General features: G+C 42.3%; 2 protein-coding genes across 3 annotated transcripts; one reads left to right on the top strand and one right to left on the bottom strand.

Moving 5' to 3' along the window:
- Positions 1-533: 533 nt before the first annotated feature.
- stac3 (SH3 and cysteine rich domain 3) lies at positions 534-6,792 on the bottom strand. The gene is made up of 13 exons (XM_077609563.1): positions 6,329-6,792; positions 5,601-5,624; positions 5,173-5,251; positions 4,812-4,965; positions 4,628-4,725; positions 3,620-3,680; positions 3,414-3,511; positions 3,235-3,304; positions 3,086-3,135; positions 2,039-2,121; positions 1,916-1,967; positions 930-1,067; positions 534-820 (listed from the first exon to the last, which is right to left on the bottom strand). Exons 2-13 carry the CDS (start codon positions 5,606-5,608, stop codon positions 713-715), a joined length of 999 nt encoding a protein of 332 aa, XP_077465689.1. The 5' UTR covers positions 5,609-5,624; positions 6,329-6,792; the 3' UTR covers positions 534-712.
- Positions 6,793-7,341: 549 nt separating this feature from the next.
- On the top strand, positions 7,342-18,616 carry mbd6 (methyl-CpG binding domain protein 6). Of its 2 annotated transcripts, none has more exons than XM_077609534.1 (13): positions 7,342-7,600; positions 8,498-8,716; positions 9,974-10,113; positions 10,344-10,446; positions 10,944-11,115; positions 11,320-13,686; positions 14,156-15,123; positions 15,308-15,416; positions 15,522-15,667; positions 15,942-16,643; positions 17,166-17,218; positions 17,293-17,365; positions 17,462-18,616. In XM_077609534.1, the coding sequence occupies exons 3-13, from the start codon at positions 9,998-10,000 to the stop codon at positions 17,531-17,533; spliced, it is 4,881 nt and encodes a 1,626-aa protein (XP_077465660.1). In that variant the 5' UTR covers positions 7,342-7,600; positions 8,498-8,716; positions 9,974-9,997; the 3' UTR covers positions 17,534-18,616. The 2 variants fall into 2 exon arrangements, with proteins under 2 accessions (XP_077465660.1, XP_077465649.1); XM_077609523.1 differs by having other exon boundaries at positions 7,342-7,917.
- Positions 18,617-19,012: the final 396 nt, after the last annotated feature.

Below are 19,012 nucleotides of genomic sequence, written 5' to 3'. Positions count from 1 at the left end.
AAAATTCCGACCAAATATTTGCCTTGAGATACAAGACAAAATTTGAGATACGAGCATACGAGACAGCCAGGTGGCCAAGATGCGACAGGCTGCTTATGATAACAGCGCATTGTCTTTTTGGACGCATCTCCCTTGTGTAAGATATCTACGAGCACTGGGCAGAGCGTTGGATTTTTTTCTGTTTTTTTTGTGTTACTTGGTTTTCTTTATTCACTTTTTTTGGTTCAATTTCAAAACAGACAGGAAACAAAACAAACTAAAGAGAAAAACTTTACCACGATAGTAGAGTTAGAATGCTCTTGTTTCGTATAGGCTAGGAAATCTAATACGTTTACTTTCTGTACATGGATAATCGATGCAAATATACAGTAATAGTATTTATAAAACATCATTCTTTTCAAATATCCTATTTAGATCAATATTGGATTTAAAGATAATGTGTGTGGAAAGTGTGGACATTGCATAAATAATGAAACATGCTTTTTCATGAGGTTTTTTTTATTATTGTTGTTATTTCAGTAATACACGTTTTTTTTTACACATTACTGCAACTGTTGTAGTATATGAATATGTATTTCGCGTACATGTGGCTATACTTGAAGGCTGTCAAAAAATAGATTTGTGTTTAGAATTGAAGTTGTAGGAATAACACCTGGTATCTCTTATTTTGATTTGCCACAGATGTGTTTGGATATTACATTCATTTTAGTTTCTATATGACAGTGATCTCCTGCAGCAGGTTAAAGGGGAAGTAGCCCAGCTTGCGTCCCGTGCTGACCTTCAAGTAGCCGCCTTTCTCGTCTCCTTTCTTAACCACGATCTAACAAGCCATAGTGACAAAAAGACAACTTGCTGAGAACACACTGTCTTGTTGTAAACACAACGACCCGCGAAGAAAGCTGTCCTTTGCTAAATCTGTGTATTCTTACCTGGTCTTTCTTCAGTGTGATTTGCCCCATCTCTCTGTTTCCGACAAACGAGCGTGAGACTTTATAAACCCTCTCCGATGCCCGCACCTTTATGAGATAGTTGGTGGGGAAGTAGCCACTCTTTTCTCCCATCTTTCCCTGGAAAGATACGTAGAACGTAAAACAAGTTTATTTGGGTGCTTGTTGGAGTTATTTTGGGTACTATTATATATGTGCGTACAACGAAGAAATATTAATCATTATATGTATGCATGGAATATTAATCATGATATGTATATGGGAAATATTAATCATTATAAGCTTGGCAAACGCGTAGTATAATTGTTACCGAAGGACACTTCCCCCTGCAGCTGGCTCCGAGGACGTTTAATTTTTATGCCCTGATCCGAGGACTATTGACTTGACATCTCAGTCCCTGGTTCCGAGGACTGTTGACTCGGATTAAAACCTCGACCCTTTACCCAGTCGCAAGTTCGTAATGAAGATCTGTGAAGGACTCTTAAATTGCTTTGACTTGGATTCCGGAGAAGATGGCGATATCGTATCGACCTGTTTTAAAATAGTGTTGCTCGGTTCACCTAATATGGAATTGTTTTGCTGAATGGAGGCTTGCTTGTTTAAATTCTTATGCAGTTGTGTTATTCGGGTTGACGCTTATGCAATTGTTTTGAGTAAGATAACCTTAATTGTTTTGATTCTAATGCAAGTAAATGGGCAGGAGAGAATTCGTTTCTTGAGAATAATCTGTGACGAGGACGAGTCAGGGTTGATTCTCACTTCCAAGTAAAGCTGGATGTATGTGCTACGATGTCTTTCTTTTATTAAAGTATATCTTTTAATGAACCTATTAGTTTTTCCCCCCAAAGTGATATAAAAAATTGCAATAATTGTCTTATTATAGTGATACGAATGGTATTACTATTGGTTCCATCGAGGGTGACAGAAACTGCCTCTGTAGATGACCTTATGGAGATAAATGATCTTACCCTCCACCACTCTTCATTGGAGTCATCGAGGACTGTAATGCGATCACCAGGACTGACATGACAAAAAAAGGTATAATTCTCCTTGTTTTAGACACACAAAATATGAATATTTATCCTACTTACTGAAAGTCCAGATCATCCTTTTCTATGGCCTTGAAGCGGTAGAGAGCCAGGTAATAGTGCGACTGTGAGAAGGTCCCTTTTTGCTGTTATGAACAGAGCACAGCTCATTTTGATTTGCACAACCAACTACCGTATTTTCGGCATTATAAGGCGCGACTAAAAGCCAGTATCGTACGCCCTATCATCCGATCCACCTTATATATAGACCAATATTGGTGGATCATTGTATGAAATTTCCTTCAGCTCAGCTCCATCTAGTTCACAGGTGTCAAAGTGGCGGCCCGGGGGCGAAATATGGCCCACCGCATCATTTTGTGCGGCCCGAGAAAGTAAATCATGAGTGCTGACTTTCTGTTTTAGGATCAAATTCAAATGAAGATTATATATGTATTATATTATATTTCCTGAGTTTTCCCTTTTTAAATCAATAATTGCAAATTTTAATCATTTTTTTCTTTTTGTGTTTTTAGTACAAAAAGCATTTTGGAAAATCTAAAAATAAATATATAAAATATTTTCTGTTTTTCCACTTTATTGAACATAATTTAAGAATTTCCTTTTGAAATGAGGAACAAATGATTAAAAGACGTTTTCCCTTACTAAGAAAAAAGCTCAAATAAACATTGTTTTAGATCTATTAAAAACGGAATATTTAGGGCTTTTGATCTAGTTCTTTTAATCCGATTTAAAAAAATAAATAAATCTAAATATTATATCTAAAATGGTCCGGCCCACATGAAATCGAGTTGACGCGGCCCGTGAACCAACCTGAGTTTGACACCCTCGATCTAGTTGATGTAGACCTCAACCCCTAACCAGTACTTGTAGAGCTCCATCTAGTGGACATGTAACATTCCCCTACTACGACAAACCACATGCACCACCACCCACTACCACTGCCTTCTAATCCAGTGCGCCTTATATACATGAAACACATTTTAAAATAGGCAATAACATCCTGTGAGCGAAGTGCAATCTCAGCTAAACACTAATAACATAAAAATAACTAAAATTACCCAAAGTGGATTAAAATTTATTTTATCTTACCTTATCATCTGTCTTTTCTCCTCCTTTCTCCTTCTTTTCTTCAGGCTTTCCTGGAAACCAACAGTCATAAACACATTTTTATGCCTTCTTTCATGTCTAAAAGTATATCTGTTTATTACTTCAACTGGGGCCTTCCTTTTTTTTAATACCTTCTCCTCCATCCTCATTTTCTTTGGGCTGCTGATTCTCATCTTCTTCTTCTTCCATCATCATCAGCATCTTTGGGAGTGAAAGGAGGTTCTTTTATATTACCGCTTTTAAATCATTAGTCAAAAAATGGTAACAATGAAAAATGTATATATGTCATGAATAAACAATGCTCAGTTACATTTTTCTTGTCATTTTCATTCTTTTTGCGCTCTTTATTTGCCATGATGACGCCCACCCGCAGGGTGTCAAAGACAGGGTCATTCCGATTTGGATTGTCTGGTTGAGAAGAGAGGAAATACATGCGTATCATTTTATATGGTTAAAATCACTTCTTTTTTTAATGTATGTACACATTATAGGATTTAATATGAAGAGGATGCCCACTCTGATCTGGTTGGTCGCTGCTATACAGAGGAGAACTGTAGGCCCGTCTGAAACCAGGTGGCTATGGAGACAAAAGGTTATTTGTTAATGATATCACTGTAAACAGACTAAAAATATGTACGGAATTATAATAATTAAATGTTTTCATCAGAGTTCAGCGGATGTTTTAGATGTCTTTTGCCGGGCTTAAATTTGTTCTGGATCAGGGGTAGGGAACCTATGGCTCGGGAGCCACATGTGGCTCTTTCGATGGGTGCATCTGGCTCTTTGCTAACCTTGTGAGCTAAAATATGGAACCCGCTGGTGACAGAACTCAGATACTACGTCCAGTGCTGCTTTAGTCTTCTTTTTTTGCATTAGACTCTGCTTGAATGCATACTCTCATTGATTAATAACTGCATAAGAATGTTGTCAAAAGTATTCTTTTTTTTCTCCACTTTAAAAGTGGTGAAATTACTAAAATAAAAGACACCCATTTACATGTATTTTGACTTTTAAATTCGGAGTATGGCTCTAAAGGAATAACATTAGAAAATATGAATTGTTTATGGCTCTCTTCGTCAAAAAGGTTCCCGACCCCTGTTCTGGATGATTGGATTGAGCCTCAAACTTGACTTTTCTTCCAATCTTGAATGATGTCATCATAAAAAAATGGTTATAGAAAGATTTTTTTAAAATCTATGCGCCATTTTAGACTGGACACAGTAACACTTTACTGATATTTTGGCTGAGGCAAAATGACCTACGTTACTAACTTGACATGGAAATGAGGAACGGATAATATAATTGATTTCTTTTTCCCATGCGCCCCCAAATCGATTGCACCCTAGGCTGTTGCCTACATTGCCCATCGCAAAAATCGATCCTGCCTGCACTTGAACCTCTTAAATTGAACATCAACCAATCTAAAAGATTGACTCTTTGAGTGTATTTTAATATATCTTTAAATGTTATCATACCCCCCACAGAATTTTCATCAGCTGAAGAAAGTGGACAGGAAAGACTCACTATTTTGCCAAAGCACTTCTGGAACTCAACATAGGACTGACACGAGTGGTGGATGTTGGTTTTGCAGTTTTTACACCTCAGGGCAAACTTGTTGTTCACTGTAAGATCAGCAAAAGGTGTTAGACAGGCACCTGAACTTTAAGGTATGAAAAGTCAAAAGTTGTCATTATTTTTCCTTCCGTACAGACTATCATGCGAGCACAGACGTCGCAGAACTTGGGCTTCTTGCAGTAGTGGTCCTTGAACTTGTGGGGTTTGTCGTTGACCCGGATGACAGGTGGTGGAGGTTCCGGTTCCTTTTCCTCTACCTCCACTTCTTCTTCGTATATAAAGTAAACCTGGGGATCGCACAAGGTAAAGTAGCTCACTCAAGTGGCTCTTCATATTTGTGAAGAAATCCTTTCTTTACCGAGCATCTTCTCTGAGACGTTTTTTGAAAAGGCACCGTACTGTGAGAGGTACTTTTTTTTTCTAGTCGACACCAGCTTGCGTTACTATTTTTGAGCAGGCGCCCCCGTTGATCCCGTTTCACATCCGTCACTCACCGTGTCTCCCTCCTCCCTCACAACGTTGTCAGGAGCCGGAGGGTTGTCATGGATATCCACCGAGTTTTTGTCGTCTTCCCTGGTAGATGAAACAAAATTCCGTCATTGCACTCATGTTTGTTTGAGGTTTCAGTGGACATTCTCGTCTCAATATTTGTGTTAGTTGACACATAATCATCAAAAACAAAACTTTTTCAATACATCCTCTTTGCTGAAAAGGGTGCAAACGACATCAAATTGTAGATCGGTATTTAGTTGTATTTTTTTGTTTGATTAGTTAACTACATCTCACACCGGGAAGTTGCGTTAGCGGCATGTTTAAACAAAATGCATCCAAAATGTCAAGCAAATTATGAGGCAAGCAAATGAGGACACGCAAATTATTCCATTTGGAATCAGAGCAAACATATTTCTGTGATTATACTTACTGGTCCATTGTGTTCTTTCACTACCTAGAATGATAGGAGATATATATACACTCACATATGACTGATAATTATTATTTCTACTAGTAATAGTAGTGAAGGTGGCAGTATTAGTAACACATTTAGTTTGCTTATATTGACTCTATTATATTTGATTACTAATATATACTAGATATTTCCCTAAATTACTGATTGTTAACAATTAGGGTTGTCTTTCAAAAAACAAGATGATTATATCTCATTTTATTTCATTTTCCAATAAATTGACAATTACTTAAGAAATATTGCACAATTAGGAGAGCAGCAAAAAGTTTGTATTAATGCTGTTACTACAACTAATTGTAGCCATATTTTAATGTGAATACATTTTACCTATAGGCACATGTCTAGTGAATTAATGTTACATGATTATGAGACAAAAAAGGCAGATGTTTAATTCGTACACACAAATGTCTATTGGACATACATTTACACGACACTTGACCTAAACTATTCTCGGCTACTGAAATTGAATCCCTTCACGGCTAAAAAGGTTGCTTTGTGATCAAGGCAAAAGTTGTTTTTATTGTTGTAGTGTTTTTAGTATGTAGTATAATCAGCTTGTAATTGAATTTCTTTGTATAGCAATGTAACGTCATAAAACGGTGCACACACAATGTCACTTTGTACAAAACGGCTGACCTAAACTGAGTTATTATAATGTAGTTTAAAATAACCTGGGACACGCGTACCTTTTTGCGTAAAGCCACCGTAGAAGAACGAATGTGCTAGAATAAGTCCTTCAGCTCCTTCCAATAGCTAGAGTGCTCTGTCGCATGGGCATTCCATAGATCTGAGTCCAAAATATCAGCTGACTAATCAATGCCTTCATTTGGTTATTGATATTATTGGCCTGTCTTTAGCCCCGTTCGGTCATTTCCAGCAAGATTTTCCAGAAGGATATGCAAGTTCCTGGCTGAATTTGAAGTTGTTTGACTGAGTGTTTATGGAAATCCCCATTTGAGCACTCGTGTCAAGATGACAGTTTGGGACAGCTGGGGACCTCAGACTATGGTCTGACGGTGAGGAGAAAATAGATACCTTTGCTCCCCCTCCATCTTCGTCACTTGTCCCTTTCAACTTTATTTTTTTTCCCCCTGTGTGACCTATACCCTTTTTGTGGAATAGAAAATGAATGGATGAACCTAAAGTGTTTTTTCCCACAGTGATTGACAATGTTTTTTTTCTTTCATTATTAGAAGTACTTTTTTAATCAATATTTTCAGTATTAATGGGAACATTCCAATGTTTTATTGATGATCAGTGTTTCAAAGGAAAATTTGAATCTATTTACAACATATGTATATTATATATACACCGAATAGACTATATGTATGAACAATAAACCAAATATAGTACATAACATTTAGTTTGCATATGATGGGACAAAATGTCTTGATTCGCAGCAATAACAAATGTATTTTAATGTATTTAAATAAAATGAAAATAAAAAAGTAAATAAATAAAATTTAAATAAGAATCATTGCTTTTAAATGTTATTTTTTTATTCGTGCTTTGACTATGAAAATAAACTTTAACAAACTAGTTGAGGAATCATCCAATTAGAATCATTTTCCCTCCAATACTAGTCAATGTTCAATGCTATTCATGGGAATGTTGCCCCTACTAATATGGCCGCCGCCACGCACTCACTGGGTTACGGGCAATGTCCGCCCGGAAAGTGACAAAGCGCCCGTTGCATTTTGGGTACAATACTCCTAGAGTTTGGAGTGCGCACGCGCGACCAGAAAACTCCATTATTATTTTTCTGGGAATCAAAAAAAAAAATACAAACAAAAAAAGAAGGCAAGTGGGAATTTTGGATTCCATGGCTCGCGATGGTTATCGGAATACAATTAGAAGAAAGACGGCCTAGAAGTCCAGTGGCAGAAAGGTCTTGGAGAAGTCTCAGCCGGCAGCGGGACAGCGTCCACTCTTGCTCTTGTCGGGCCACTCCAAATCAAGTAAATTGAGTCAGCTAGCTCTGTTCTGCTAGCCTCTCCGCTAGCCTTGCTTAGCCTCCGTAACCCGGGGCGCAGTCAAATTGAGGCGTTAGTATTGCCCTTTGTTTGCAGTTTGAACCCGCACACTTTGTTCACACGTCGACCACTCGTCTGTGCAATACGCGAGCGAGCGCGGTAGTATTTCTTTATGTTTGTGTCAACGTTATATCCGTCAAAAAGCATTCATTAGCTCATCAGCTAACTTGATTTCTCCCGCGAGCCAGCAAAGGGAAGACTTCAAAACTTCGCCAACACAGAGAGCCCCACGGGGAGAAAAGGTAGAAAGAAACACCGCAACCCTTGATGTCCTTTAATGAGATATTTACTTGACGTGTTTATGTTTGGCGAGTCCTCTTTTGCGTGCGAGATTTGTTGCATTTAGTCGTGGCGAATGTGCAAGAGTTTAGTGCGCCTGACAGCTGTCACGACAACACTACAAAGTGTACGCGCTTGCTAGCTTAGCGGTTAGCCTAGCATTCTAGCCTCCCGTGTCAACCGTGGAGTTTTTATTCCTTTATAACGGGGCTCGACACTTCACGCGCGCATGACTTCACCGTCACATTGTTTGGTTTATTAAGTTATGTTTTATAGTGAGGCTCGCTCTGTTAAAGCGTGTAAGTAGTAGTTATGTATTCTGCTTATGTATACACCCATTAAAACATAGGCCCATTTGAACACACCCTCCTTTAAAAGTAAATGCTGCATGTGATCTGATGTGACTCTTCATGTGAGAGCTATGGATTTCAGCGAGATATCTATGATTGTGGTAAATTATTTACGTATCTGGGAATCTTCCAAGTGTTATGATGAATTGGGACTTCCCATATTACATAATCCACCTCCACATTTCTGTTGCAGGCTCATCGTCTTCATCTCAGCTCCTCCTCGGATGTGAACTAAATAAACATCTGCAGCGTTCATTCTTGTGAGCTGAGAGTGGCTGGGTCTGTTTGTTGGGGACAATTTGGAGATTGAGTCAGGTTCACTGGCAATCTGCATGCTTCTAACCCACCAGCATGGCCAATCAACAGTCAATACCATAGCCAAATCCAAGCTTGGCTTCCCAAAGATGACAAGGTATGCTATTTCTAGCTCCATCTCGTAAACAAGTTATCCGTAATCGTGGTTTTTGGGTGATTGTATCGGGACCTCAAAAATCGTCACAAATTATTTGGTCACAACTGTAATCTGAATGTAGGCTCAAATTGTCACCATAATAAAACATGTATTAAGTGTGCTGAAAAGGTCCTGGACGTCGTCATTGTTGCACTGAAAAATAACTTCTGACATCTCCTAAAATTACAATTTATAGCTTTTTGATTGTTAAGCAAAACTGGTTATACACAATCATATATTTTTGCCTATTAAACAGTGCTGTGAATAGTGACCATGTCAAGAAATGAAAACGACTGCACTAGTTTCGCTTGTAAAAACACATTTGACACTCAAGAAATTTTTAACCATTTTAAATCTACTATTTTTGACCATTTCATGGTTATCCAAACCAGAATATAACCCATCAAGGAATGACCACTTTTTTTTTTCATTAATTCGGATAACCGGTACAGAAAATGAAGGAATGGTTGTGATGACGCAAGCCTTTCTAGAGTTATAGGTGAAATGTACTTATTTTTTCATTTTTTCTTGAATATTTTGGATGAGGGCCATGGCATTTTTCATTCTTTCAAATCTGAATTTTTTTAGGTTGATTTCATTTTTAGAACAGTTTAAGATATTGGTGAGGGCGGTCCGTTGGTTGAATGGTTGGCGTGTCGGCCTCACAGCTCTGCGGTTCTGGGTTCTGGGTTCAAATCCAGTTAGGTCTACCTGTGTGGAATTTGCATGTTCTACCTGGGCCTGCGTGGGTTTTCTTCGGGTACTACGGTTTCCTCCCACATTCCAAAGACATGCATGGTAGGCTAATCGGACACTAAATTGCCTCTAGGTATGGACTGAGTGTGCATGGTTGTCGTCTCCTTGTGCCCTGCGATTGGCTGGCCACCGATTGAGGGTGTCCCCCGCCTCTGGCCTGGAGTCAGCTGGGATAGGCTCCAGCACCCCCCGTGACCCTAGTGATGATAAAGCAGTTCAGAAAATGAATGAAACCTATTGGTGTGTTCACAGTTAGTCTGAATTCACACATCACAGGTACGAAGAAGAAAATGGCCCTAATAGATTACTCACACAATTGGGGGGAAAAAGTTTCACAGGGTCTTGTAAAAAAAAAAAAAAAAAAAAAAAAAGCCCCCCAAAACTAATGGATTTCTTTATTAGGCGGTGTTATAGTACTAATCTGGCTAATGAGTTGATGAAGATTTTTTTGTGTATTCCAAGCCGCTTGCAGGCTGCAGCTACAGAATGATGGGAGGAAGTGACACTGGCAGTGGGAACAAGGATGGGGTGGTCACCGCTGCTATACACATTCCCATCGGCTGGCAGAGGAGACTGCATGGCAGCCAAGTGGTGTATGTCAGGTGCGTTGAGTTCCCTGATTAAACTGCAAAAAAAATCTGTCAAAATTATAGTAAAAAAAAAATCCAATTGTTACCAAACCTATAGGAAGAAGTGATCGGTCACCGTTTTGCAAGTCATTTGGAAACGCTAAGAATTGGACAGCGTGTGCATTTATTTCACATGGTTTTGCATATGACATGCAGCCTGTTCAAGGGTTATTGTTATTTAATGTGCATATGATGTTTTGTAGTCCCAGTGGTATTTCTCTATCGTCCCTGGATGAGGTGAAGACTTATCTGCTGACTGATGGCACCTGTAAATGTGGTCTGGAGTGTCCACTTGTCATCAACAAGGTAAAATCTTTTTCTTTAGGCGTCATTTATGTAGTGAGAATTGTCAAAATGGTGCATAAATGACCTGAGCGGCCAAAATGTTCCAAAATTAAATTCTATTGTTGTCAATTACAGGCAATGATTTATTCAATTTAGCAACCTGCAACTGCAACTCTTTAACTAAAACTTGTCTAGTTAAAAAAAACATCTTAGGTGGGAGAAATAAGATGGCAATCATTAAGAGAAGACCAATGAAATTGTTGTATATTGTCTCTTGTGGCTCTGTCCCATTGTCTTTATTTGTATTAGGATGAAATAGTGTCTGCAGTAAACACACGCCAATGACAACATCAGTAGTTGTTCTCTCCATAATAGGACTCGTCTTTCTGTTGGGCAAACAAACCTAAGCCGATCAAGATATGTCATATGAATAATTTTAGTTTTACACATGCATTCAGGTGTCCAGTTACTGGAGTTGTTGTTTTTATGCGAGTGGGTGTCTTTTTGACTTCAAACAGGTTTTCAACTTTACCATGGGGGTAAAGGTGGAGAAGCACAAGCAGCCTTTAGGCAAGGCAGAGCAGGACATGACCAAACTGTGCAACCACCGCAGGAAAGTTGTGGCAATGGCCGCTTTGTGTCGCAGTATGCAGGCGTCACAACTGCCCTTTGCTCATCTTCATCACTCCGGTAAGGTCTTTTTTCCTCTCCATCTTGGTTAGTTTTCTTGTAAGTTTAGTTTCCAAGGCCGTGTTATTCTCATAGTTTGTAGGCTTATTTCAAAAAATATTTTTGGGCTTGTCCCGCATGTCTGCCCTGATTTCCCATCAGGTGATCACATCGGAACATTTTTAACATGTTCAAATGTTTTTTTGTCTTTCTTCTTTACCCCAGAGGTGAGCAAGAGTGTAGCCAATTGCAACCCAAAGAGGGCTCTTGTTGAACGGGAAGAAGAGGACCGGAGCATTTACCATCCCAAATTTCATCCAGCTGCGCGACCTCAGAATAGTGCCAACCCGAACCCCTGCACCAGCCCCAATTCCTCTCACAAGAATATTTATCCTCATAACGGTTCTTCCCCGGGTCGCACGGGCACAAACTCTCACCACCCTCTTGAAGCTTTACGAAGGTTTCACCATCCTCTTCCTCAAACTGTGCCCTTAAACTCTTCCAGCACCCCCCCACTTCCCCCTTACCATGTTAAACAAAGATCACCCCGCACTCCCACCCCTCAAAATGACAGTCAAGGTCAAAAGACATCACAAACCCCCGAATCTCCTGCTTCCCCTCTCCTAAGACCACTGTGTTCACCTCCACGATCCTCTCCCAAAAGCTTTGCGATGGGAGGACGAGCATCCCAGAGTCAAGCACAGCATCCGCACGGAGTCGTAGCTGGGGGCTCCCCCCTCTCCCCCGCTCCCGTTCTCTCACCCTCTGCCCAAAACAGGAACAGCGTCTCCCCTCAGCAGCGTTCACACCACGCTTCGGCCTCCCCCTCTCTTGCCCCTCCCCAGGGTGGAAGTTCGACTGCAGCGGCCGATGGACTGATGTCAAATCATGCGTCGCGTAGGAGGAAGTCTTTCTCTTCCTCTCCGCGCTCCCCTGTCCCCTGTGGGTCACCACACCCCAGCCCCCACATCTTCAAGTTCAAGCTGGAAGATATCTTGGAGCAATTTAAGAACTCTGGCAACAATAGCACTAATAACAACCACCCCCAGAACCCTGCAAACATCAACATACTGACTAACCAAAGCAGTCACAGTCATCACACTCCTCTGAAACCCTCATCGAGTCCAGCGAACCCCAACGCGGTACCTGGAGGCTATGGGTTGACCTCTGCAGGAATTTCCAGCGTGAGTCTGGGTCCATTTTTGAACCACCACAGTCCCCAGGTGCCCTCGGCTTCTTTTCCCGCAAGTAGTCTGCTCTCTGCGGCTGCTAAGGCTCAGCTGGCTAGCCAAGTAACCCAGGGCCAGGGTTCAAATGTGGCCTGCAGCCAAACCAGTGTGTCCCCTTCGCTGGAAACCCTGACAGGGACACAGCAAAAATTGTCAACAAAGGTAACAAACAGCACTTTAAAAAAATGCCGCCTTCCCTCCCCCATCGGCATTGCTGCCTCTAGGCCTCACTATCCCTCTCTAGCAGCAGCCTCCTCTGTCCTCTTTACTTCATCCCACTCCCTGGCCCAATCCCTGGCTTCTTCCTTTCCGCAATTGTCTCCCAAAACAGAGAAAACTGTATCGCACAACAAGAGGCGACGGCGATCTCCCACCGTTCTCAGCATGATCAGGGAAACCCAGCCGCTGATCAACGGGTCTCAAAAGACCCCACCCGTGGAGTCCGTCTCCGCTACCGCTATCAACCTATCGTCTTCGGCTTGCTTGGATAGTTCAGATGCGCAGAGACAGAATAGCGTCGCATCCGAGCACCATCATCGTCCGTTACCCGGGCAAATTAAGTTCCTGACTCCCAACCAGACCGCACATCTTTCTGGACCTTCTCGCCAGGAAGAATTGTTGGACATCACTTCAAGCGGGTCTCCTATGCCTCTTTGCTTGGATCCTCCGAACCAGCCTCTCTCTGCTTTGTTGCACTTACTGAGTGTACAGAACGCACAGGCCGCAGCCTTGGCTTCCCACAGCGCTCCAGATAATTTGGGATCCTTGTCTGAAAGGAGCGGACACGCTAGAATTCCAAGCCCCACTCTTTCCTCCAAATCCAGCGGCAACCGGGCGCAGACTCCGTCACCATGTCGGACCAGTAACACTAACACGATACCTTTGCTCCCAGAGTTGCTTTCTCCCCCTCGCACATCCACCACCCATTTCAAAGCAGCGCAGTCGCCCTCTCCCTCTGTGAGATTAAGTCCTCTTCAGAGACGCTCTCCTACTTCCTCCACGCCGCCTCAAACAAATTTAGCTTTACACAACAGCAACAGCCCATCTGTATACGCGGCTCCTACTACACTAGACGGGCAGGATCGAGCCGAGAATCACATTCCAACAACTGACGCAGTTTCCCGGGTGCTTTCTTCGGAAAGATCGCCGCAGAGTTTGATCAGTAATGACTCTTCCACAGCTGAACTGAGTCATTCGGAAGGCAGTGTCACCGTGGGGGTATCCACCTCTCCAAAGCCGCTTGATCTTAGCAACCATGTCCTGGCCCTTCTAGCAGTATCCTCGACTGTAAGGCAGGAAGAAGGCAGCTCAGATGACCACAGAAATGATGTCGTGATGTCCTGCCAAGAATATCACTCTGCAGGTGAGAATTCTTTCAACTATTTGTGGGTAAACTAATTGCATTCTAAGGTATAGTGGATGCTTGAAACGTGAACATTTGGGGCATCCAACGACTCCCGTTATATAAGGGTTTACTTTGACGTCCAACGACTCCCATTATCTACGGCATTTACTTTAACACCTAAGATTTTGGTGTGGTAGAAAAAAAATGACTTGAAAGTGTTAGCATAAATGATCAAAGTGTCAACTCTTAATTTGTGTACATGTCACTTGTTTTTACAGTATCTCACCATAATTTGGGTTTAGTTTAGTCTCAGTGTTATCAAAATGTTACTGCAGAATACAAAGAAAATACATAAAGGAAATACAGTGATGTACTTTTTCAACAAGAGAACATAGTCAATTTTGTTAGTTTTTAATGATCATGATACAACTCGACAAGGATATATACAGTAGTGAGGGTACATTTTAGTGTATTTTTTTTTCTCCAGGACCTGCGGGATCTGGAAATGTGGACATGAAGAACTCTACGTCAACAAAGCAACCCCCACCCAACAGCCCAGAAGTCGTTTCCTCTCACCCCGGGGACGTCAGTCCTCAGACGCCTTCAGCTTTGTGCGACTCAACTGCTCCTTTACCTCTGGCAGAGGCCTTCCCTTTCATGAACCAAGATCAGCTGCTTCAGCTCTTGTCTTCCACGGGGGGCCTGCCATCCATCCTGGACCCCACCGTCCTGTCCTCATTACAGCTCGGAGGCTTGTGGTTGGGTGGGCAAAATGGACACATACTTCCATCCGCTGGTGCGACACAAAATTTGGCAGAGCAGCAGCCAATACTGATCCAAGCAGAGACACAGCAACAAAGCCAGGATCAGCAACAGAAGCAGCAGCAACAACTAAACAGCAATCCCCTTTTTCCTTTGTTGCCCTTATTAAGTGGGATGCAAGGAGACTTGCCTCTAAATCTAATGGGCCTCCTCAACCCAATGTCACCTTCAGTCTCAGCCTCTGGCACTGGACAGGAATCTGATTTGGGGCTAACAGAAAAACCAAGTCTTCAAGCTCTACTAATGGCATCCTTGCTGCTCGGCCAGAACCAGACGCCTTTGTTACCCCTATCTGGACTGAATCAGTTGGGTCAGGTCAGCTTGGAGGTTCCCCTTCAGCAGCCGCCGCAGATCCCCACTACTTTGGAGGGCCTCACGCTGGACAAAACCGCAGCGCTCCTGCATGCTTCAACTCTACACGGGTCAGGGCTTCTGGAAGTCACCCAGGGCCTTTCCCTCCCACCCGGTGCGGAGGGATCTATTCAAGCTCTGCAGTCCCTGCTCCTTCCTGCTACCCTTCCACCTCACCCAGCTACCTTCCTGCCTTTTAACCCCGCCATCCTCACAGCTGCTCTGAACACAGCCGACTTGCCCAGTAGCCAGTTAACTCATGTTCAGCATACCCAACCTCAGGTAGGCTCCTCATCGCCATAGGCTTTTTTGCCCCCTTGATCTCCTCAAAAATTTTCAAGTATAGTAGTTTTATGTTTCTGTCTTTGCTTATCTTCTTTTATTTATTCTTGGAGTGTTACTGGACTAGCAGGTGGCTCGAGACTGTTCTGAATATCATTTTGATCAGTGCATTGAAATCCAATAGGAACTGTCTGACGCTGGTGTGGACACCCTCATCCCCCTTTCTCTACAAGGCAAGGAAAACACTATTCTCCAGCAACTACTTCCTAGTTTGCTTAACCCTACTGTGTTAGGTGAGTTTGTAATACTTGATATGTGAAACTGAGACTACGTGTTCCGTAGGAATTGAAAACTAACAGCCACTATCTTATGTCATTTTTGGAACTCTTAATTTGTAGGAGACATTTCTGGAATTGCCGGGCTTCAAAATATGGTGGGTATTGGAGCAGGTTCCATCCTCCTACCATCAGTCCAGACCTCATCTTTGGGCATGCCTCTCCTGCAAGGGCCTGATGGGACCATCAACCTGCTTAACAATTTACAGGTAAAAAAAACTTCAATTTACTGTCAAATACTACTACAGTACACACAATTAGGTAGACTAGCAGAAGTATAATTACCCCGTTAAAAGCTACCGTCATCGACGCCACTGTAGTTTCTGTAAATTCTCCTTGGCAATTGCTTCACTCATGGCCTTTTTCGCAAGACACACGATTATACAGTGGCATTTGGAATTGGAAATGATCCCTGATCTAGTCTTAGCGTATAACCGGCCACTTTTTCAAATGGTCAATGTAAAATTATTTTTTCTCCCAAAGCTGAATCTTACACCGCCATCGGAAGGAGAGAAGTCAGAGTCGTTGCAGGCCACGCAGAGCCCCGCCCCTCACGTTGATATTCCAGCTTCTCAGATCTCTCCCGAAGAGGTTGCAAGCCCGGCTCCAGCACCTGCCCAAGAACCTAGCCGACCAGCTCAGCGTGGGTCGGACGGCCGAGCAGTTATCGACCCCTACACCTCTTTCATGGATACCATCTACACTTCATTTCTTCAAATTAACGCTAAAGAGCAGGAGGGGGGCCACTCTGGGCCGTCTGACCCTACGTCACCTTTCTGTGCCTTACCGCCTGTCACTTTCCCCATGGAGCACCATACGCTCTCCATCCCCGCCCCCACACAGCATCAGGCGAGCGCCCCGGTCTCCCTCAGCCCGCGGCGGGCTTGCTCCTTGCGAAACCCAGACTTATCGCGTCTCAGCTTGGAAGCGGCAGCCCATTCTCCAGCTCAGGGTACGCCCAAACCCAGCGAGGATGTGGCCGCATCGCCTTTACAACGAAAAACAGTCATGGTGGAGGGACACACGCATCCAGAGCCCCCTTTGCCATCCATCTACTTGGAGGAAGCTAAGACGGACTGTATGGGTTTGGAGCGACAGACAGGTTATCTGAGTCCCAGGGACGGTTGCAGCGGGAGCCCTCGTGAAGATATGCCAGGGACGTTGCTGCGCACTGAACAAGGAAGGGTGAGTGAGTGCCATTTAAGTCAAACAGAGTTAGCTCTCCTAGAATTAGTAATATAGCCACTATCCCTAACTTTATAGGCTCACCAAAGCGCCACTGAAAAACCCATTTGCTCTGTAAAATGAATCACTAAAAACATCGCAGAATCAAATTGTCTACATCGGTGGTGTCAAACATAGGGCCCGCCGGCCGGAAGTGGCCCACTGGGTTGTGCTCCATGACGGGCACTTTGTAGCTCACTTGGACAGAATTAAATACTTCTGATGCAAAAGCAACCCCTCCAGGTCAAAATGGATTGGACGTCTAGCGCCATCAATGACGGCCATTAACTTAACTTCTGGGGCAAAAAAAATGGGTCGGGCCCACATTGGATCTAGTTCACCTTAGTGCTCAAATGAGCCCCAAAATATTTGCCAGATTAGCGTGGAGATGTTGTGTGTCATTCAAGATTGAACTCAGATGATTGATTTTGATGCATTTTTATATATTTGCCAAAAATGTCATGATGCATTTTTTTACCCAAGGAACAATCGGAAGCTGTGATTGGATCCCGCCGAGGGAGAAAAAGAAAACAAACGTACGTTGCTTTGAGCATCTATGATAGTTCGATATTTTCTCCAATTTCTCACGGTTTCATATTTTCCATGTTAGGTTGCAGAATGTGTTGGAGGACTTTCGAGACTTGGATGCTACAACAGCACTCGAAGAAACAGATGCAACTACGGTACGCTAAGGCTAACCATTAGCCTTCTTGACCCCCAAAAATAATAATCACTGCAGTTTTCAATATGAATAATCGTTTCCCTTTGTCCTGCCACAGACGGCCCTTTTGAAGCCTGACACATTGATCCGAGGCAGGAGGAGACGAGGGGCGAGGCCTCAGAGGCAGTGATTGGTCGAGTGAGCTGCCTGTCACAGCTTTCTACCAATCACAGATTTCACGTCCTGGGCTTCATCTTCCACCAATCCATGTCACCATGTCATGTTTTTATTTCCCCTTTGTCACTCAGCTGCTCCAACAAGGCTGTTAATCTTAACCAATGCAATGGCAACCAGTGGAAAATAACGACAATACGGACGAGCTCTTTTCTGGGGGGGATAAAATAATTTAATAGATTTTTTAAAAATAACTGCATATTTTCCTCACTCTTAGGTCTAGTTCACACAATAATTGTTGTTTGATGTGTTCACAGGTCTTTTCAAGATGTTTGCGTCATATCATTTTTACACAGAAAAACAAAGTACTGTTTTCATCAGTGTGTTACTGTGAGTCACTACGAAGCCCGTCTACTTGAAACCATGCTCTTTGTTGAAAGTGTGTGCGCCCGTGTGCGTGTGTGCGCGTCTGTCTTTTTTAATGTGTTGTGTAGGACAACAGTGCTATTGCTGAGCCCCTCACTGTCTGATTGTGGTTCAGTTGAACGAGACCCCTTATAACTACAGAAATTACTCATTAAGTAACACACTCCTAATGTTTTCAGGTGGTTTGGAACATTAGATTTATCAGGTTATTTAATAGTACAATGGCACCGTAATTGGATTCTTCCATTTGCAGTGCATCCATCCATCACGTAGACCATCCATGAACAAACAATAGGGAATCGAAAGCCGAGAGCCATGATATTTTATGTGAACTAGATGAGTCTTTGTCTTTAGATTATGAAATATCTTCACACTGCACTCCCCCAAATACTGGCATCTCTTAACTGTATTTAACACAAAAAATGAAAAAGCTAATTATGCAATTTCTATACATTTGGAGATTTGTATATATGTACAGTTAATGTGTTTTATGATTTTATATGGTTTAGAAGATGCGCCGCAACAATTGAGAATTTTTTTCTCGGAGTATTTTTCTCATTCAACCCCCTGGCTTTCAATAATTGTGTTTAAAAAAAGATTAAAATGTGGACTGTAGCGTTCTTTTTTTATATGGGAGTCTTTTTTATTTAATATTAAAACTATTTACAGAAAATGTACTGTGTGTTATTTTCCTTATTTCACGTAAAGCTACATAGGCATATTGTTTTATTAGTAAAAAAACAGTTGTAATCACACAAATTCTAGTGTAATAAGGGTTTATTTTGTGATACTTAATTCTTTTTCATGGCTGCAGTATAAAAGCTGATGACGAGTCGCTGTGTCATCCTGCCTGCTGTTCCCTTTGTATATTTCCCAAGAGGATGAGGTGGAGCTGCTGCCGTTGCATCAGAGAGATGCTGAGCCATAGTTGAGCCACGGTGACGCCATGGGTACCACCCTAGACGTGGAAGTAAAGATGGCATCTTCAGCTGCTGGGGCTTTGATTCGCCATATTGGATGTGGCAAGTTCCCTAACATCGCATTCGAATAACGAATCTAATTCGTGGAA

Source organism: Stigmatopora argus, chromosome 1, assembly GCF_051989625.1.
Source record: "Stigmatopora argus isolate UIUO_Sarg chromosome 1, RoL_Sarg_1.0, whole genome shotgun sequence".
Lineage (NCBI taxonomy): Eukaryota > Metazoa > Chordata > Actinopteri > Syngnathiformes > Syngnathidae > Stigmatopora > Stigmatopora argus.
The sequence above is the reverse complement of the archived record's forward strand: the minus strand, read 5'-3'. Positions and strand labels throughout refer to the sequence as shown.